The sequence below is a fragment of the Cephus cinctus genome, unplaced genomic scaffold (genome assembly GCF_000341935.2).
Source record: "Cephus cinctus unplaced genomic scaffold, Ccin1 Ccin1_scaffold0143, whole genome shotgun sequence".
Classification (NCBI taxonomy): domain Eukaryota; kingdom Metazoa; phylum Arthropoda; class Insecta; order Hymenoptera; family Cephidae; genus Cephus; species Cephus cinctus.
In genome coordinates this window covers 171138-193225 of record NW_014332873.1, presented here as the reverse complement: position 1 = coordinate 193225, position 22088 = coordinate 171138, and the positions used below count along the sequence as shown (strand labels likewise).

The 22088-nt window shown below is 45.6% G+C and overlaps 1 protein-coding gene across 8 annotated transcripts in view; it reads left to right on the top strand.

The window, feature by feature from the left end:
* The first annotated feature begins 3412 nt into the window (after positions 1-3412).
* The window catches only part of LOC107263257 (rho guanine nucleotide exchange factor 17), a 32044-nt gene continuing 13368 nt past the window's right edge, over positions 3413-22088 (top strand). For 2 of the 8 annotated variants that reach the window (XM_025080616.1, XM_025080615.1), the window contains exons 1-8: positions 3413-4622; positions 9380-9566; positions 10208-10747; positions 11707-11943; positions 12026-12560; positions 13133-13540; positions 13938-14238; positions 14337-14634. In XM_025080616.1, coding sequence (XP_024936384.1) covers positions 9399-9566; positions 10208-10747; positions 11707-11943; positions 12026-12560; positions 13133-13540; positions 13938-14238; positions 14337-14634 — 2487 coding nt within the window. In that variant the 5' untranslated portion in view covers positions 3413-4622; positions 9380-9398. Of the gene's footprint in view, positions 4623-5731; positions 6140-8674; positions 8695-9379; positions 9567-10207; positions 10748-11706; positions 11944-12025; positions 12561-13132; positions 13541-13937; positions 14239-14336; positions 14635-22088 lie in introns of those variants that run through there. The other 6 variants (XM_025080617.1, XM_015730248.2, XM_015730251.2 and 3 more) reach the window with 4 other exon arrangements.

The following is a 22088-nucleotide window of genomic DNA, read 5'->3' as shown; positions in this document are numbered from 1 at the left end:
ACCAATGGTATGTAAATGTGATTGTACGACAGAAAATTTATTACGCAATTTTAATACTAAGTAATAAAGCACTAAGAAAACTCGTAAATTTCTACTTGGCCGAGTAAGCCTTTTGAAAATTACGGGTATGATACTTGTTTCATATAACTATACCATATTAGCGAACAATATATGCCAATGGTGACTATTAATAATCTGCGAGCAAGGTCAACCTGGTTTATTGGACGTAAATAGAAACGATTGCATACGTGTCTTCAACCGATTCCAATAATATACTTTGCGAGGATTACGTGACTCTTGCTGGTAGTCTCAATAATTTCAACTGCATAATGAAAGCGAGGAAATTGCGTTGTGATGTTCAGCAATAAATTCGTAAGAGAAATGAGAAAGAAGGGAGCCAAAAGATAACTTTTGCCATCAAGAGAAATAAAGCAGTCTCACTGATCCTAGGTGGATTCAAAACAGTAACAAAGCATCTAAATATGAAATTTGTGGCGCAAAGAGAGCGCGCAGCTTCAATATGTCGTAATCGTTTATTGCTGCTGACACAACAGGGGAGGAGGTAAGGGAAACGTTGTTTTTGCCAAAATCTAATAATAAAAGATATCGTAAAAGTGTCGACGAAAAATTTATTTTTAAGTATTTTATTGTCGTATAATATGCGGTACACTCTTATCTGATTAAGTTAAATTATAAAGTCGTAAGTCTCGCGAGGTTCGAACATCGGCCATGTTCACGCTTCATTCTCGTCAGGCAAGTCAATATCGCATGAAAACCTGGGACATTTTTGAGAATCGCGCATAGCTTGATATACCGCGAGATAAACTTGCTATAAACCTATCACCTGCGGTTATCTAGACCCTTTATTATATTGCAATAATAATCTCCGGATAATATATTAGCCCGTGGTTGGTGGTTCGCGCCGGTGATTAACCCTTGGAAAATGTAGTTCAATGGTTTCGTCTTTCCCGATTGCGGTTTCCGTAGCGGACGGCCATTTTGGTACCGCAGATAGAAAATAAATCTTTGGAAACCAGATAAGTTCGACCACTGATAATGCACGTCAAGACATCGAGTTGTGAAAAACAAAGAGATACACGCACGTCAAGGCACACGTGACCATGGAGCTACGATTGATGACGCTTCTAAACGTACGTCGACGACAATTGCCAGCCACTCTCTTTATTTTATATTATTTTCCAAGTGCACCAATGGATCACACCTGCATCCCAGTAGCATTTGCAAATTCGCGCTGCACTGCATACCGCCGGGTAAGGTTAATCTGATCGGTATGATAGAATAGAACAAGCAGACTGGATTTTCACTTGGAAATGATTGTGCTCTCGTGGCACCTGTGTCGCTCTTTGAGAATTCCTGTTCTCCCCTTTGGAAGGACTCGGTGCCTATCCCTATTTCTATACTGTGCATCTACGAGCGTATAGTATACAGGGCCATCCAGTCGAAACGTAACAGTAAGATTTGACAGCAGTCATAGGATGATTCCTTTGAGTGAGCACTATTTGACAAGATTGTACAATTAACATTATTTACGAGCTATTCATAAAAGTCCGCGTGCTCTTGTGCATTGGTAAAAATTTGTCAATGGATACCAAAAGATTTCGCTTGCTCTCAACTGCTGGTTGTCGCCCGCGATGATAAATGGTGAACCCCAGACACCTTGTGACAGCAGTGAATTTTGACTGGTGCGTTTTAACTGCATAGTCCTGTATACATATACATATCGCTATCTCTTACTTACTCCTTCCTTCAAGTCCTTTCAAGAGGGAGTGAAAGGAAAAGACCTTATCGTAGAGTATTTGTACGTATTGAGCTATACCTACTATAGTCCGCACGTGGACTTCATTCACCCTGGGTCATCAACTCTTTCGTGTTTGACGCTCGGTAATAGTTTTTTTTGCTCCAATAAAAAGTCGATAATCCATTAGCACTCGATAGTGCATTTCCGGTAATAATAAAATTCGAAATTAGGCATTGGGAAACTGATGCTAAATTGATATGGGGATTAGTTCGCGTGATGAAATTCTGAGCGATGTGACCTGTGGAGGACAAAATTTTTGGACCAAGGAAAATGACGGTGAGGATGCTGGGACCTGGTGAGTTCAGATAACAACGTGGACCATACAAGATTGGAATAAGATCACAGAGAGCGTAAGAGACCTTTCTTAGTCTCGTGTTGGCTAAGTCGGCAAGCTATAAATATACGAGTCCACTTGGATGGCTGCTATTTTCTAAGATTGTCTTCCACCATATTCGTTTCGGTTGATTGTTAGCATGGGGGCAACCGTAGGTTGCCTCTCAATTTAGGAGGTCGGCTCGATGCAACGTTGCCGCGGTTTAACTTTTACGATAACTTCAAACCGAGCTAACAATACCTTAAGTGTCTCACGGTGATAATGGATTCACGTGAATTTTAAGAATTTCCCTTTTGTCGCTTCTGTTTTTCTTGCTTCTGGCACGAGACGCAGCCAGTGCGTCAGCCATTGTTAATCGAGGATCTGTCAGTGTCGATCGTCTGCCGGCGACATTGGAGTCTGGGATACTGTAGAATACTGCTGCCCGAACTCAACTATAGACTATTTGCCGGGACGGCAGAGCGCGGGGAACAGTCTATACTCTCTTCGTCGTAGCTGCTGGCAGCCGGAGTCGTGCCGATCCTTTCCGATAGCATTCGTCAACGTGTAACTCGAAGTTCCTCGACCAGTACACAATCAATGACCTAACGCGTGTCGTATCTCGACTTGACTACGTAGCCAATCGAGAGAATCATACTATTACGTATGATAAGCTGATAATGCGTGAATCTCGATTCGATGTGTGTAAATACGCGATTATCTTAAATAAACTTGTATCGACTAATCGAGTATCGTTAAAAAAATAAATCAGCCAATTGTATCAGCTGATGACTCGGTGATAAAAATCTATCATACGAATAGTACGTGACGTTCCGATAAATATCGATTGGATTGGCAAAGCAGGAAAAGGAGCACAGGAGTGATTCTCCTAGAGTCAAAGGAAGGATTCCTCTTATTCCCAGTATGGCGAGAAGCCCCGCACATGTGTTACTTCGAGACGCACGAGCATATGTGGGAATGTATACGTAGGTGCATATAGAAACAGGCACAGGTACAGGTATACGCGTAGGTATAGGTAGAAGAGATAGGCAGAGACAAGAGTCGGAGAAGAAAGAGAGTGGAAAGGAGAGGAGGTAGGGGGTAGACGAAGAAGGAGGCGTGTTAGCTAGAAGGCACCTTAGAGGACCCCTCCGGTGGGTCAGATTGGGCCCCTCGTCTCGTACACTCGCATCGAGGTACCTTCGCGCCGGTTCGAGGTTCGAGTTGTCGAGGCCTCGGGCTGCCTTACGGACTTATAACGTCTCGCACCGTCTTTACCACGTTAACCGCTTCACTTCGCTACGTCACGGGCATCGTTTGACCATCGCGTCGTTAAACTCTCCATTTAAACGTTTCTCTCAAAACGTTCTTAACACAAGTTCACTCGCGCGCTCACACAGTCACTCCTCCACTGCCATCACTGCTCTACGAGGAAAACTGTCATTTCAACTAATCGTGTCATTCGTTCCTCGGCTGCAAGCAGTGTGCGTCGGGTAGTCACTCTTACTCTTTCTATATCGTTGGCTCTTACTCGCTCTATCTCCCTCTTACACTCCCGCTACACGCGTTCCTCCCTTTCAGCTTGATTCTCCTTCTGCTTCTCCTTCTCCAGCTCCTCCAGGAACCCCTTCCCCCGAAACTGCGAGCATATCGCGTCGATTACACCACGCTATATGTCAGTTAAAACAGTTGGCCGTAGACAGCCTTAAGTTGACGACGACGACGCCGGCGAAGAGACAACAACGCCGACGGGCAGGCTTGCTCGTGTGTGCGCCCGACGCATCGAATTATTAACCTCTTTGTGCTACTCTCGAGAGACTCTCTTGTATGTTCGTCGCGATTTCATTCCAGTGCAGTGTATGTTGTCAGTGGAATAACTTTTGGGTTAGACCCCAGTGCTTAACGAAGTGTCACTGTCTCACGGAGTTTTCGGAATTGCTCTGTGAACAGTCCAGAAGGAAAATTGACATTGGCGCATCCACCGGTGAAACTGTTTACTAGAGGTTGGCCTATCTGAATCTGAATGTTACGTGAGAATTTACCTTCGTATCTGCAAATGAGAATTCGTATATTTTTATTGGTATTTTTTATTAATGGCAGACTGCAATGTTAGTTTGAGTGTTTTTGAGGGTTATGTATTTGGATTCGACGCCGAAGTGTCTGCCGTGCCGTATGTCAGTCGGTGCTCTGGATCAGCCGGTGTTTGATCGGCTAGTGTTTCGAATTTCGAAGAGGCTCGTGTACACGAAAGTGCGTGGGTGGTTAAAATAAAATGCGATAGTGCGTCTAGTGTTACCGTTCAGAGGAAGCTCAACGACGTTCACCTCGACTGTGTGCCAGTGATCTTTACTAGGTTTCATTCTTGGAGGATCTTTGAAAATAGAGATACTCCGCAGGCCATTGGAAAGTACTGCTGGATTCGTTTCTAATGTCCTGATTCCTCGAAAAAGGGGATAACGATGCTCATGGGTTTATCGATCAATGTTGGATGTAAGTATCGCGGTCGTTGTGATTAAAACGTATCACGATTGGTACCACGCGAACCGAACCAATTACCGTTTCACGTATCGCTCAATGTAGAGTAACGCAATTGTTTGGTCCGGCGTCTGCGTGTTAACGTTAAGGACGCAATAACACGGGATATAGAGCAAATTTTCGCAGCGTTTGTTTCATGCTGGTGAAAGTCGAAATTCATCTAATCTCAAGAGCCACCTATACCCATAGTAACTCCTGTCAGGAAGAAATTAGTATCGTACGGTACATGTGTATTAAGAGCCCCCCCTTAAGTAGGGCGTTGAACCGAACAGAAACGGCGAACCGGAACGAACCGCTATTTTTTCCATCAGCGACACACTCGCGAATCGTCAAATCTAGAACGAAACCGGAAGCAGATCCCAACGCTGTAGCCACGTATCGAAAATCGGACGTTGAGAAATTGATAAGTGTAAGAGCAAGAGCACGCGCGGAGCGTGTGAGCTTACTCGTTTTATCTTTGGCAATGAAAATATTTATTGACTACAAGGTTAACGCGATAATCGCATAATCGATATTACGATAGAGAGAACAGTCATGTTAAATTCAAAATCGTTGCTCTTCTCTTTCGAAGAGAAGCGTGACCTGGCACGTGCCAAGTTCAGTCACCTTATCTTCAAAAATATCCCACGCTAATCACTTCACGTTGTCCGCACTTTCGAAAAATGCTCTCAAACATCACGTAAGTTTATTCTAATACGCATAGAAAAGTCCGGGAACGAGCAGAGCACCGGAAGCTGATGACCCAGAACAAAATTGGATCCCGATACCAAACTCCACTTAGAGATCTTAAAGAAACTCTAATTTTGACAGCTGGACAATGGCGTCCCGCGTTTTCAAGATGAAGTTTCGTTTGATCCGTGAGCAAAGCCTCGGCGTCGGCGTCGGCGTCGTTCTCTATGTTGGCCTTTCGGACTGCACGGCAACTGGCTTCCGAACGTCGACGTATAAATATCATGTGAGCCATCCTCTCCATCGGCGTGCACCAACACGAGGCTCGGCGTCTTCCCTTGGCTCCCGTAACTGTGTGGCCCCGAGTCTGCGCTATTTAGAAAATCTTTCGCTTAGCGGGAGGCTCTTCGTGGCAAGGGAGCTTCTTCTTGGCTTTCACCAAGGTGGCCGGCCGGGCCCTACTTCGCCGTGCTCCTCCTTCATCCACAGTCAACGAGTCGTGTACTCGATTTCATTTTTACTTCTTTCTCCATTTTTATTTGCCTTCTCGTCCATTTTCTCAATTCCCTTTCTCCATGCTTTTCTTTTTCTCCTGATTCCCCTCGATCTCCCGCTCTCGCTTAGTCGGACCGCGATAACGCGTCGTCTGCGCTAAAAATCCTCCGCCGTTGTGTACTCGGGTGATACTTGTGCTTTTGATATTTATCCTGGATTTATTGTGCGGGTTCGTCCGAGCCGCCATTCTGGATCACGAGGGACATTAAAGTAACTTCGGTTTACTATGTGTACTACGCGACACGGAGGTAAATTTATAATAGAACTTTTTATAACTATTTTCAAAATTTGGCAATCTTTCCGCTTTTCGTTATATTCTTGGACATATTCGAATTAACCAACTGCCTTCTGTTCTCACTTGACTGTCTGCTACGAGGATCGTTCAGTCCGATCGACGTGGGATCGATCGGCGTCTTTGAAAGTTCTTGTAGAATTCAGCGGCGACCTCGGGGCACGTCTGGAAAGTTTTCCATCTAAAATCTAAATCGCGCACGCTGTTCTATGCAGCCCGGGACTCGCTTGACGACATAATTTGTTTACGAACGTCGTGTCTGGTTTAATCTAGTATCGCAACTGCACATGTCTTTGGCTATTAAAAATGATTGGTGCGAATGTACGGCACGAAGGATTGTCTTGAAGTTTGCGATGGGTACTCTGAGGAATCTACGACGTAGCCAGAGAAAGATGGGTGAATTTTCGTGAGAAGCATCTATTGAAAATTTTGAATACTTATATTGGCGTTAAAGGAATATCAATATATTCGTTAAGGATTTTGGCATCGTCTTGACCTCCGCCTTGAGGTACATCTCTACGTAATGAGAGAAACGAATAACAGAACTTCATAAAGGAGTGTGTAAGCGTGCCCCATTATCACTTTTTAAATAAACCCGCAGCATTCCATCGTCGACGGTGACAAAGAAACCAAATATTTATAAAATATTCGCAAAAGCCATTTTACTCGGCGGATAAATAACACGGCAGAAAGGAATGTTGGGCTCCTTTATCGTCTGAAATCGCTGTCGCAATTTACGAGTGCGGCCTTTTGCGATGACATAAGGCAAGAGGCTAGCAAGCACGAGTCTTCCCGTTGTCACTGCCACTGCCACTGCCATTACTACCAACCTTGCCAATAAATAGGCAAAAGTACAAAACTGCCAAGTTTAAGATTGACTTTCCTGGTAAACAGCTGGCTTAGCCGCCTAACCAGAGTGTCTAGCGTGTGCCGTATCGCCGCGAAAACAGACAGCGCGTTGCGTATCGATTGTCTAAATATTTAGCAATTTGAATCATCCGACGGTACCGGCAATTGTGAGGAATTCAAGGCGATCTAGCTGCTAGCCAGAGAAAAGCACGGAGGAATTTATCGTACGATTAATGGACCAATTGAGGAAAATAGATAATCGAGAGTAATAATTAAGTTAAGTAAAAAAAAACTGTAACGTGGTCCTCGCGCGCTGATCTTCCGACCATAATTCATTTAACGGCAAAGTGCATTTTCTCGCGAGAAAAAAATGCTTCTCAGAAAGCCGACTAAGCTTGGAGAATTCGAAATCGCAAAGATGCTTCTCGCGTGTAGCGTGCAAATAGTTCACGACTGAGTAACGCTCGAACCTGGCACGGGTTCAGGGTACTCGGTGCTGTCGGCCAATGGTACTTCGACTCGGACGAAATGCCTCTGCCTTGGCCCAATCGCATCGACGCTACACAAGACGAAAGATTTTATTTATAGCGAACCAAACCGACGGTGGGTTTCGACAAAATTTGCATTTTCCATTCATCTTCGACCGCGCATGCGCACGTACGACCCGACGAGCGCACAGTTGCATTTTTATGGTACTGCTAAAAAAAACGTCTCTGGATAAACAGACAGACAGATAAAGATATCACAAATTTTAATTTAACAGACTCGGAACTTTTTTCGAAATTTTTAGACAATTTACGCTGAACGACGTATCTTAATGGTTCCAAACAGCTTGTGCCTTTTAACGATTCTAGAGATTCGAGTGAGAGAAACAAAGAGATTTTTTTAATTTTCTCCGAAAAATCTCTAATGACGCAGGCGAAGTGTCGACGTTGCTTTATGAGGACATGGAGAGTCGATCGAGTTCTTCACTCTCGATCTACGGTATAGCGATACTTTCATAAACAAAAATAATCAAAAATTTTTTCTACATTTTTACTTATTTGGACACATAAAAAATATTATAAATGACGTTCATCAATTAATCGGTAAGGTGAGGTGCGTTCACATAGGTCCAGTCGGCCATTAGATATCGCGTGGGATATTCGTGTGCGTGCGTAATTGTATATAAGAGTGGAGAGTGTAGTCACGTGATTGTAATGCAGATCCTCAGATGCATTCGTGACTGGGTGCATTAGAGAGTGCGGCTACTTAACTGGCATCTAGGTGAACCGCGTGTGAGCACGTTGTGTCGCCGATTGTGAGTCCGCCTTCGATAGCTGTCGCTACTAGGGAGTGACGTGCGACTACGATACTGGAATTAGATATACGATCGTCTGTCATTTCAATTGTAACGCGTAACGGTACGTCAGAGTCATTCCTAAAAGATCCTCTCGACGATCAATATTAATTTGCATGTCTTACTCATCGCGGTAGTAAGAAGATTTTATGGTCTGATGTTAAATAATAAAAATTGAATTATCGTTCGCATAAAATGGTTGTGAAACATTAAAATATCAAAGTGCTCGCGCGCTTGCCGGAAGCGATGGCAATCCGAGAGAAACAGTTAATCCGGATGTTGCAAGTTGCAGTGAACAATCGTAACCTTGACAGGGACTTCCGGTAAGTTGTCAGTACTTTAACTACTTTGACTTGGCATCCAACCGGAAGTCGCGCCAGTCCGAATTGTCTGGAACAAAGAATTTTTATAGCAAAAGTCACACTTGGCCCGGTACGTCTTCCAAACGTGCAGAATTATCGTGCGTCGCAGCTAGTTGAACGTCGATGAGACGTGATTTCCGGTTAGATGGTTAAATCCAGATGAATAAAGGAATGCCGCTCTCAAAGCATTCCGGGAGTTTACGATGACAATAAATTTTCACGGTGTCTTAAACAAGGTCAAGCGCGACTCGCGAACTCTTGCGGACGTAGGCGCATACCTAATAACTGTCAGATTATTTATTTATTTACAAGTTTCGCAGAGAGGGATGAATGTACTTCTCATGAAATCTTCGTGCGAATCGATTGCGATCAATCGGGAGCCAGAATCTCACCGATAGGAAATTATTGGGTCTTCTCGAAAATGAACGGTTCAAGTATTTCCATATTCGCAAAAATCAATTTTGAAGCAGTTCCTCCATATTAATTTTTTTTTTTTACAAAGCGGAAAATCCTGTTTCATTATGACTCTTGATATATTTCGCAGAACAGAGACGAGCTTCTCGGTAAAACCATAAAATACAGTCGAATAAAAATCTGCGACCAAAAGGGACGATTTATCGTAAACGGGTATGGAATCGTGTTCCAGGGTGAGGGAAGGATGAAGAATGCCCCGCGTCGCCGGGGAAGGGGGCGGTGCGGGAGGCAACGAGAAGACAAGCGGACCCGGAGGATTCGGAGGATGGCTTGGGGGCGCTGCGAGAGCCATGACAGGCGTAGGAGCTGCTGGCTACGTCGTCCTAGGAGGAACCAGATACAGATTACGTCTATCTCAGGTGACTAAGCATTTGTTTTTTTAAATTATCGATATATCTGTTAACATCAAGAAATTGATTCACAGTTAGTTTCTTGAGAAACATGGATAGTCTAGTTTAAGATTTTCAAAAAAAAGAAAAATGGATGCACCTTGGACCGTTCCGACCGCTAGGCTCCTGGAAGATCTCCGGAGCGTGTCTTCGCCCAGAGACACGAAGTAACTAAGAGACAGATCAAGATATACGGTCAGAGTCGAGTTATCGTGTCACGAGACACGTATTTCCAGTAGCGACGCCACTCGGTCGAACGACTCCAGGAGGACGTTATCTCTTCGAGTCCTCCGAACTCATCCGGTAGGACCCCTGCAATCAGCTTCCACGAGGAAGCCACTCGAGGAGCGTGGAGTTCGTGTACCACACGTGCGCAGTAGCCGTATAGACATGTGCTTGGAATCGCACCTACACGTAACGTGTTACGGGAGGATCTATTTCAGGGTAGTTTATCTGTAAGAAGTTCCTGGGAAGGAGTCCGCTTCGTCGTATTCGACTACCCACCCGATTCCCCTTATATTGTTTACATATGTAATAGAGAGAGAGAAAAAATATACACGAGCAAGCTCAGCCAGTGAAGAAGGAGTACGACATGAACGATTATCCCACAGGAGAACTTGCCACCAGCCAGTTCGCGCGAGGAGTCCCAGGAGAGGAAGAAGAAGAGGAACTCGAGAGAGGGCGACTCCCGGGAACGCCTGACGGAGAAACCGGCGGAGAAGACGTCGATCGATCTGACGGCGAGCGTGGCCGATTGTTGCTGCATCGGTCCCAGGTCGCGGCTTCCTCTGCCACGAGTTTCGCTGTCGTCTAGTGGAACCGGAGGACAGCCTCCGTTACCGCCTGGTCACGTTCCTGGTCCTGCTCCTGTTCCTGTATATGCCTCCGCACCCGTCGTCGCTGCTAGTGCCACCGTCAACAGCAGCAGTGGCGCCGGCAACAGCAGCAGCAGCAGCAGCAGGGCTGCCGTGGAGCCAACGCAACTGCCGCCAAACTCAAACGCTAATAATAACCGTGGGGGGCTGCAAATGGGGAGCTACGGCTCGCAGCCACAATCATCTACAGCATCATCGTCGGCCTCAGTGGCCCACTCAGTCTCCGTGCCGCGACAGCTCGCCCAGTGGACCAAACACCAGACCCTTAAGCTTCAGGTACATACCTTCGTTTCGTCACATTTTCTTCATCCTCGCTCGGACAGTTTTCTCCTCTGCTACTTACTGCCTATTACTTCTTACCTTTTCTTCTTACCGCAGACCATTACTCCTACCGGAGACTCTTTTCAGATGTAGATGCAACGTCATTATGACTCGCATGACCTTTTGCATTCGTTTCTCAGACTTATTCGATTCTTGAGTCTGTACCTTGTGGCTGCACCAAAATTCTCTCCATGGAATCTTAAGAAACTTTATTGTTCGGTCGTCTTGCGTGCCCGTGTCAACGTGCTGATTGTGCTGTGACTGTGATTAGGAATTATGTTGGGATTCTTAAGTAATATGTACAATTATCTCTAACGTATCGTCGCAGTGTGGACTACCCGTGAATTGGCTGAAGACTTTTTTTTTTGCCTGGCCGATTTATACTTTGAGACTTGAGACGGAGGATTAATTATTTTTATACCGATGGACTCACGGGAGACTCCTATTTCTGATGTCAGGTGGTTCGGATAGCGATGATTTTAATTGCATGAGAAAAAGGAAATGCACTAGACGTAAGATCTGGCACGTCAGGTGTGTCCTCGCGTTAAGATTGGCACACCCCAGTGCTCGGATACTTACACTCTAATGAAACACCATTTTCCCTAAGACTTACCTGGGGAGGCATTCAAACTTTGATCACGTCAGAGACTTTCTCAGTTCCGCTTTCTTAACTACGTCACGCACGTTTTTGCTCGGATTTTCGTTTAATCTACTGGGCTGGGGATAACTCTGAGAATTTATCGCACGTCCATCCAAGATGTTTATGCACGTATCTCAGAAGTTTACTTTTGACGTAATTCTATGATATCTCGATTTTTTTAAGGAATCCGAAATTTTTGACTTTTGATATTCCGATTACGTTGGTACTTCTGTCAATAAAAAATTCACTAAATGCAAATCATCCACACGAACAGGAACCAGCAGTGACAGCAGTGGACCGATTGCACAGGTTTCGCTGGAGCGGGGGCGGAGGAGGAAGCGGTAAAAAGTCCTCTTCCGGCCCCCGGAGTGACAAGGCAGAGCGCCTGCGCGAACTCACGGAAAAGCTCAAAGGACCGGCTCCAGTTCCGCCCCCGAGAAGACCATCCCGAATCCATGCGTCTTCGCCACCCCCGGGTTCACATCAGACGGCACCAGCCAATCATCCTCAGGTCAGTCAAATGTTCTCTTTTCTGAATTAGAAAAAAAAGAATAATAAAAAAAATTATTAACACCCTCGTGTTTCTCTTTCAGACACCACAGACCGGCCCGGTGCAAGGCTGCGGCCGCTGCGATGGTCGACCGTCCTACCGCAGCAACACCTACAGTGATGGGAGTGTCAGTAACAGTACTCCAGGATGCCAGTCGAAGACGTTTTTCAGAAGTGATAGTGTCAGTGAAGAGTGTCTGAATGAGCCGACAGTCGAAAACGAGAGTAAAATCGGTAGCTTGAACTCTACGTCGAGGAAGAGTGCGAAGCTGGCCAAGGCCAATGAGAGAAACAGTGGTGACATCAGTGACATCAAGAGTCTCAGTGAGTCGAACAGTGAAGCTAAGCACTTGAGACAATACAGTGATTCGGTGGTGGACAGTGCCAAGAGTCTCGACGATTTATGCGAACCCGCCGAGAATATTGTCGGTCTCGGGACCCGCGGCTCACCTGGCGGCACCGACGCCGAAGCAAGGGATGCAATCACGAGATTAGAGCCTCGAGGACCTCTTCTGTCGTTTCACAGAAGCGGCGCTCCCTTTAGAAGCGCCTCCTTCAGCCAGGTTGATTTTCATCAAGGTGAGAGACCGTCTCGCTCTTCTCGTAATACTCTGGACCGGAGTCCCTGAGATACGTGCTACTGTTTGCTTGCACGTGCTACTTTATAGGTTGCCAGTGCAAACAAACTGCAGCTGCAATGGGAATGGGCTTGATTTAATTTTTTCTAGTAAGCTCTCATCGGGATGTTTCGATAGCTTTTTTTTTTTTCCTCGAAAGCGCTGAGTGGTGCTCAACATTTTGGATTTATAGGTTTCGAGATAGATTCGGGCATCGGCCCTTTTCACATATCGTCACGTTTCTGCAGCCAAGAAAATGTATTCGACTGGCGCTGTTTGTTTGTTATTATTGGAATGGTCCGACGAGTCTACGTCCTGATCTCGAAAACGCTGCCAAACTTGCGTTCGGCGCTCGAGGTAATTAGGACTTCCTCTGACGTTTCTAGCCGCGGCCAAGAAAAAAAATGTCCCCGGGTTATTATTAAAAAGAGTTACGTCTTTCGCTCGCTGCTATTTACAATGAGACAATCACAGAGCATTATGTCAATCCAAGAATAATACCTGTTCGTATCATGCTAACGTTTTCTCGTTCAGGTAACAGGCAGAAGATCCAACCGAATGCGAACTCGAATCGTACCGAGTCTAAGGATGTTCGTGCGAGTACCTTGCCGCGACGTCGTGGCGACGTCAGTCCAGGCGTCTCGACGCCGCATAACAGTCCAAATCGACAGAGTCCAAGAGCCTCCACTCCCAGTATAGACAGTGCCGTAGGCTCTGCCGAAGGTCTAGGTGCTCTTCCGCAAACGGGACCCGAGGAAGTGCGTCCGAGAAGCGATGGTTCCGACAGCCTGGCGACCTCAAGCGCCCTAACCAGTCCTGAACCACCGGTACCGGAGAGCCATGAGCCAAGAGACCTGGCCCAACCAGACATACCCATTTCGGAGAGACTTCCGGATGCTGGAGATGTACCGGAACCCGCGGTCGAGGAAACGGTTCAAAGGGGTGAGTTCATGCTCCCTAGAGAGGTCTGAGATTCTCGAAATGCGTGCGCCATTGTGCGTCTCTGCGTGCATACCTACGAGGAGGACTATTTTCGGTGCATCGACAAGGGATGGGTATAAAGGTATATGAAGTTGTAAGTTATTTCGTGCGGTACTATTTTTGGCGCTGTGGGTGTCGGGGTTAAAAGTAGGATTTGAGCGTCCAATCGCGTCATCGAGCCATAACCATCTTCATTGATGACATCACGGTATTGACTTTATCCAGTTGAATCAGACGCGTTCCCGATAATATATCCCGGGTTGAAGTTTGTGTGTATGACCCTTAAAAAAATAAGACAATCCTAAGGAACGTCCGTTTATTCCTTGGCTAAGACGAAATTTCGATTTCTGTATTTCAGAATGTAGAATAGAACCGCACGAGGTGATCATCACGCCGCCACCGGAAGAGCCGAGATTGAGTCAAGCGAGCGAAGGCAGCGAGGCTCCTAGTGAAACACCTTCGGAGGCCTCGTCGCCAGGGAAAACACGAAGGTATCGTGGCGACACGAGCAAAAGGAGAAAAGGCGTCTACATCACTCAGTGGCCGGAACCGTCAGACGGCGACAGAAACAGACTGGCCGCTCAAAGCAGCGAGGAAAGAGACGACCCACCAGCCACACCAAGCGACTTGTCGGACTGCGAAGGACACACGCCGAGGAGGCACGTATCTTCTTCAGTTGGAATCGACGCGGGGGAAGATAATAAGTTCCGAAAGAGTTGTCTAATCTCCATTCGAATTTCCCTTCGATCATCCGTAGGTACAGCAAGAGGCCACTTCGAGGTCCCTATGGACAAATGTTGGAAGCAGAAATGGCGAAACCGCGCACCGCCGATATTGCTCTCGAGGAAGGTTTGCGCCCACGTCGGAAAGTCTCTGCCAACCTGTCGTACAGTGCTGGGACGAACAGTAGTTCGGAACCTCCGACGCCTTGTCATCACAGAACGACCTCGAGCCCCAGCAAGTTGGAAGGATTACTGGGACCTAGTCCAGAGCTTTTGGCTGAACTTCTCAGAGGATCTTCCGAGCGCGTAGCTCGGGCACCTGCGCATCGAAATGTGAGCCAATTTCAAAAAATTTTTCATTTAATTTTTATACTTCCCTTGAATGGAGGGGCTGGGGAATTATCATTCAAAGTCAACGCAGGTATTTTGGCAAAGTCTAGGAAATCTCTTGAAAGCACTCTGAACAGAGTTCACGAGGCACTCTGTCTTCCTTGCATTACGTAAATATTAAACGTCCACGCGTAAGAATATCGGGTGCTGAGAAATTTGCACGAAACGATCGGACGCATCGTAGGATCTTGCCTGGAGATTACTGGGACAATGCTCGACGTCCGGTTCACATTTTTATCCTCGTACCGTATTTCGCATCCTATTATAGAATTATAAAATTTATAATCCTGAAGGATTAACCCCAACTTGACCCTGACATACTTGCAACGAGTACGAATGATGCGCGCGACCTGAATCTTTATTTCCGTCATCGGACTGGCAGAACATTCCTTAGAGTTCGATTGGACAATAAAATCATTCGGTACGTTAAAGATTCGCGCGTAATTCTGCGCACGAGACCGTCCAAAGATAATCTAATAATATTCGGCCATATTTCTCAGATGACTCCGAAGCTTGGCTAGTGTGCCGGGGTTAGTAGGCAGTGTCCCTTGGTTCTAAGATAAGCGGGGGCGACCAAGTGGATATTCCTGGCCTTAGGTGTACCTGGGAGCGTGGGGTCTAGCCTCCGACACAGACACCCGGAGCACTCCTTGCTCTTTTGACGCAACTTTGCGATCTTGCGTAATATCCAACTCTTATCCCTGCTCCGCCACCAGCAAACGCCACGCTTACCCGACGAACAACAAACACGATCGTTTTACTACAATGAAACGCGCAACCTGTTGCTATCGATCCAACGAGTTGATCTTTCATTGATTTACGTGCGATCGGACATTTCGCGTCCCGTAGAAACGCTTATCGATCATTCGCCTAATTGAGAAAGTCTGAATTTTCCACGAAGGGATACGTCCCTCGTTGACCCGATTTTTCTCAGCTGGACGTCTTCGGCAGAATTGAATTTTCAAGCTTTAATATATTTTCGTTCTCGTTAACTCGGAGCAGATTTATCATCGAGTTGAATCAGAGTATAAATACGTTTTTGAATTTTCGTACGATGCCCCATCTCGTTGGATGGTTTCCTGGTTTCGCCCATCAAGTTCACTGAATGAACGCGTCTGCGTTCTACGCTTTACGTATACGTTCTCGTCGTCGTCTTTCGTTCACCCGTGACGTCGATTCTAAACATACATTCATACTACGCTTGGATATCCGAGAACATTAATTTCATTCGGAGTCGGGCGTAAGCAGGCGAATTTTCATCGGCGAATTTCGCGCCGCGACTGGAACGACTCTTGGCCGACTTTACGACTTCCGGATGCGACCGCGTTGAATTTACGTATTTTACCGATTTACGAATTTACCAAAAAGTCACGGGACGAAAACACACGGCGATCCTCGTGTATTTCGAGAGTCCCGCATGCGCTGTCGTTTCCGAGATTGCAATTTCGCGGGCATTCCTTGGCGCTTGCGAAATTTTTTTCCATTACCTTCGGCATTGGCGGCCCCAAGTACTGTATACGTCCGGTAAATTAAATATTTAAATATCTCTCGGTAGAGCACACTGGGTCGCTGCTGCATCGGTTCTTCTGCCGGCGTCGCCGCTATTGCTGCTACTGCACTTGGGTTATTCATAGATTATCCGGCGCATCGTGGCCTAGCACCGAGGGTGCACTTCAACCATCGAGGTGAACCTCATCCCGAGAGGATCGTTGTCTGCGGCAGAAAGCCCTGGTGCTAGGTAGCTGCAGTAATATTCTTTCGAATTAATTCATTGCAACGTGTAAAAGCTGTCGGCGACCGCCACTTGCGAACAATAACAAACGGCGCGTATATCGCCGACTTGAAAACGGGTCCTGCCATGTGGCGAGGTATCGTGAATTAAACGCGTTGCAGCTTTCGGCCTACATTTAGACAGTTGACAGTTGCCAAACAGAAGGATACCCAGCCTTGAGTATTTTTTAAACTACCAAATCGGAGGTACCTTTTAACATAGGGGCTCGTGGATACAATAAAGTCAAGCGATTGAAATACGAATATAATTGCTTTAAAAGGTAACCGAACGGTATATGTATACCTAATACCTATACAAGTATCGGATAATATTAACATTGTAAACCGATCGAATGTTTTCTCAGACTATACGGGTGTTTCTCAGGGGTGTTCAAATAAATGGTATATCAGAATCGCCAAGATATGTTTCCATAGAATAATTCAAGATGGAAAGACAGCAGAGAGGCTGTGTGTCTCCGTTAGCAGGAGGTGTTCGGGACACGTTGCGGAGGACCCCGAACGCGTGCCACGCGTACGAAAAGAAACAGTGCGACGCCCTATACCCGCCATCTGCATTGCTCGGCGTCTGGACGCTAAGCGCCGGTCGAAGTTGTTTTGGCATATTCGAGACACGGCTGGATTCGTAACGAAGAATGTTTTCAGCTGTTTATGCTTGATTCTCCCTGGCGTATTATTGCACGGGAGCCGGACACTCTGGTTGGCCGATTTAATTTATTATACCGATTTGTAAATACTTCTCCCGACACGATATCGCGAATGCCTTTTGTCGGCCGGTCGATTTTTGCTAAACTCGTTAATCGACTCTCGTATGTCTGTCTTCGGCATATCTCTCGGAAGACAACAAACTGACGAAACGCTACTCATCGCCGATCAGCCGTCCAGAAATGGACCAAGCACGCGTAGTCCAGATTGACGCAGGTGTGAGCTTCCGGCGTCGCCCACCAGGTGGCCACGTCACGACCTCCTCCTACACAACTTTTCTTAAATTTAGATCAGCCGCTACACGTACGCGCATTCTGCTTCTTCGAGCTGCTGGGAGGAAATACATTCGATGAATGAACTTTCGGATTGTACCCTGCGAACTGTCATTGTCCATTGTTAAAATGCATGGACCTGTCTTCGAGTGAATTTCGCATCGTGAAGCAGCACAGGACTACTAATGGATTATGGCCGAGAGTCACGCGTTCACGGGCAACAGCGATCTTCGTAGACGTCAAAGATTTTTGTATATTCTCTTAATCGCGAACAGAGACGTTCCTTCGATTTCTATGAAGACTAAAGTCTCTTGCGAGATCGATCAAAGAAATGGCTCCTCCCGAAGGGATATGCGCGTTCGTCGGAACTTCAATTATTTTGTTAACTTTGAAAGACGACGCGTGGATCTTTGATCTTGATTTCTTTTTCCGACTATTGACTACAGGTCGACACCAAGACTTATTGGCGCTGGCATTCGGTATCTTATTTATTAAATTCCACAGTGTTTAATGGGATATGCACCACTTCGATTATACACGCAGATAGGTTGATCCATGAGCTGCGGAAGTTGGGATAAACAGAAAAAGACTTTTTTTCGGAGAACTCTCCGATCTAGCTTAACCTCTCACGTTACTTGATATACGTTAAGCTTCCTTCGTCCCGGCGTCAAGTCGTTTCTCCGGGAAATCGGGAAACAGTCTGTAACGTCGACGATCAATTTAATATCGTGGCGTGTATCGCACTGATAGCTGTATGTCTTTAGCGTGTATCATAATTCATAATGGAGCTCTCCGTCCAGCGTGGCTTATCGTATCGTGGCAAAATGCCGATCAATGATGGTCAACTGGATTTAAGTGGATTCCTTGATATATGGTATCTAGGAAATAATCAGGCTTTTGTATAGAGATCTCGCGAGGGGAGAAAAAATAACTTCACTCTACACGCTGTTCTGCCTGTATGCTAGTACTGGTACAAGAGTAATTAATTGTACCGATCAACTTCATAGAAATGTTAGTGCCGTAGTGATCGGAATGAATTAAATGTTTGTTCGGTAAAAAGTTATTTTTGCGTGCAAAAAATTTATAAAATTTTTTTCTCTCGTCCGACTTTAAGGGCTGGTATATTTTTATCAAGAGCTCATTAGACACCTCCAATGTTTGCTTATCGAATAGATGGTAAAGTTGGGTGGATCGTGGTTTCGTCGATAAGGATGAATTATTAGCTGAACCGAACAATGTCCGGGGCACTCGTTCACGCCGTTATATGCAATACCCATGGATTTCGAATTTACAACGAAAGCATCTCCATTCTTTGGTATAATGTTTTTCATTTACTTCTCGAGCATCTTCAAAGGGGTCTCAGCTGATATCGAGAAGACAAAGCGCAAAGAAGGGACAGCTGGCACTTGGCAAAAATATCCTAAGGTGTCATAGACGCCGTCTGTATTTTACGTAATAAAAGTGCAGAAAAAAATCATGGCTCGTTGACAAACAGTGAATCTTCCTGCGGATGACGTCAAAGCTCCTGTCGGTGAATGTGGCGACAAATAGGAAAAAACAGGGCCGGAGTCCACTTTAATAAATTAAATTCTACGTCGTTCGTCCCGGTTCGTCGTGCGACGTCACAGCCGTCGCGTCGCCGTAATCGTCGAAGACGTCGTCGGTGTCAGCGTTCCTGTGTCTTATTCGAAAATCGATGATTTTCTAATTTTTCGATTTCCTCGTTAAATCCGAAAGCGCGAGTAGCTGCTTCGCAGAAATGTTATTCGATTAGTCACGGGCCAGCTCCATTCAGAAGTTCGCTTAGTGTTTATCATATACAAAAATAGAAGCTAGTTACGAGTTACTACCATGAGGTGCTCTAGGACGACCTGGACCCGTTGGGATATTCCAAAGAATTCGGAGGGAGCGTTTCTGGTGCATGGGTGTAGACGGATTCCATGATTATTTGGAAATACAAAGAGAATCTCGCCATGACCAGTTTTCTCGATCTACCTGGTCTTCGGTATTTTTTGAACTATTTTCAGGATTTAAATCAGTCTAGAAACGTATCCTGAAATAAAAAACCAGAACAGTCTGGGAAAAAAAGAGACTCCCAGACGGAATTCGCAAATGACGGTGAATCACTTTGGCGAATCCTTATTTCGAAAACGTATCGGTGTTACACTTGAAATTATTCTAGGATTCATCAATCACGTCCATCAGTCGGAAACAGCACTTTTCTGGGTGCGATGTGTCACGCTTCCCACGCGTAAATTGCCATTGGCGAATCTTCAAGGATCTTAACCTCTACTCAGTCACCAGGCGATGTACTATACAATCGTATCCTCTCCGTGTCTGAATTTCCGAAAATTACTTTCCGTCCGATTTCAATGAATCGAACTCTCATTTAATAATCAGTTGTTTTAACCAAATTTCTTGGCTCGTTTCGAGGAAATCTGAAGGCAAGCACGATCTCGATGATATTCGAGGAATATTTTTTAGTTTTCATAATTTTCCTAGCTCAGACAAATACGAACAGGCTGCTCCGGCCAGCTATGGAATTCGTCGTGGGAACTTCTCGAAGGAAGAATTTGCCCTGATCTGGCCCTAAAATTGGCAAGGAGCAGCCCCTCTCGAGCGAGCCCCGTATCGATTTGTAGCCAGCAGACGACGAGAGTGGAGTCGAGCGACCCTTCTGCCTCGTGCTCACCCTGTAGAGTCTCTAGGACCTGCATGATGTACCGAACCGCAAAATCATTATAAAAAGTCTGGATTTTTTTTCCTAATTTTTTTCCCTAACTTTTTGCAATTTTTATCACAACGAAAAAAAAAAAAATTCTGAATCTACAGTTTGGCCATGAAATGTATCCGAATAGTCTCGAGCCCCCACCCGCCATTTTCAGTCTTCCTCTCTGATCGCCTATACGTTTCCCTTAGGCCATAAGAATCAGCCGGCAAATGCGCAAGCTTGTGCAGCAACGCACTCAGCCATGAATTCCCTGGAATTATGGTGTCTCCTATCACCTTGATTGTAGTTTATCGCCGGCAGCGGCCGCGCTTAGACGAGATTTTGGATTTCGCCATCCCCGTGTGTAATCATAGTATTAAACTGCGCGCCGGCGTCCCGACGCTGCCTCTCGCGTCTCCCTTGCTCTTGAGCATCGATCACCCTTGGCGGGTTTGTGCGTCAGGACGCTAGTTCAGCTGCTACGCCCGCTGCTTCCGAAACCAACCAGCCCTTAACTCTCGCGGACTTGGTTATAGTGATTTTCAATGTTTTAGCCATTTTTATTCACGCCCTTCCACCCGCTAATCCATCCTGCCTTCACTCACGTCGCCAAATTGGTGCTCGTGCTTGTTAAAAATATTTTTGAAATTCATTCCAACTTCATTTTACATATATTTAAGCGTTCTCGGTAAGCCAATGCATATACGGAACGAACGAGGCCTTTTCGAAATTGGAAAATAATTGTGATAAAATTCATTTTTGCAAATTTAATAACGAGTGCGAAAATTCACTTGACAGTGGAGAGTGACGCGACACCGAGGAAAGTGTACACGCGTGCACAAAGTCTGAAAGTACTGAAGGAGTTACCCAAAAAGTATTTAAGAATAGATAAAAAAAATTAATAAAATTTTTTCATATATAAAATAATATATTACACGTTTCAAGGAATAGTCTAACGGGCGAGTAGATATTATATATTTTTTTTCCGTTGAGAATTAATTATGTCATAAGAATCTCATAACAGGGAAATAATTACATATTAAATCCTATATACCTGTACCATGCGATTAACTGATAAGACCAATCAGGTCAGCAGTGACCGTCGGGAATTAAAAGTGAATTCGAAGGGACTAACGAAAACGAACATAACCGTAGGTATAATAAGAGAGAAAAATAATACAAAATCTCTCAAGGAGGGATCCATAATCGACTGTAAAAGACACTATTGTAAATATTTGCATGAAAACGTACGGTGAAAGCTGTCTTCAAGATGGTGCTTCTCGTTCCAACAATTCCCGCGTGCGAGCCGGGATGGCGTATAAAAAATTTGTTTTGAGAATTCCAGAGGAAAGGACGCCTTGGCCCGAATATCGATAAAGCCGCAAGGCAGTAGGGTAGTCGTATTATAGGTACGGAGTACACATAGGAGAATTTCTAAGGAATGAGGAAAAGCTCCGTGAGGGCTTGCAAGCACAGGTTGCGCCGTGTTCTTAGTCAGCCATCCGAAAATAACGTTACAGGAGCGTTCGGGCTGCCAGTGGCCTAGGAAACATTGAAGGCGCTGTAGAGGAGAAGGCCAAAAATGAGACGTGGAAGGTTCGGTTAGGCATTAGGAGGGAACGTCAGAACATATCAATCTTCGAGCGGCGAGGAAACTTCGAATGCCGACTGATCGAAGCGCCGAAGCTTTTCTGGCTTAAGATGTTTCATCGAAGCTGTTCAGGCTGAAAGCTCGATCCGCTAAGTGCTCGCTGACAAGCGTGCAAACATCCCAGGCACCGGGTCGTCGTGACGCTTGGAAATTCGTTAAAGTGATTTAGCAGTAACGATCGAGAGAATACGATCGTTCGGGATTTCGAGATCTTTCGGATCTCCATGGGAGAAAAGTGAGTGGGGGGGGGGGGGGGGGGGAAGAAAAAAAA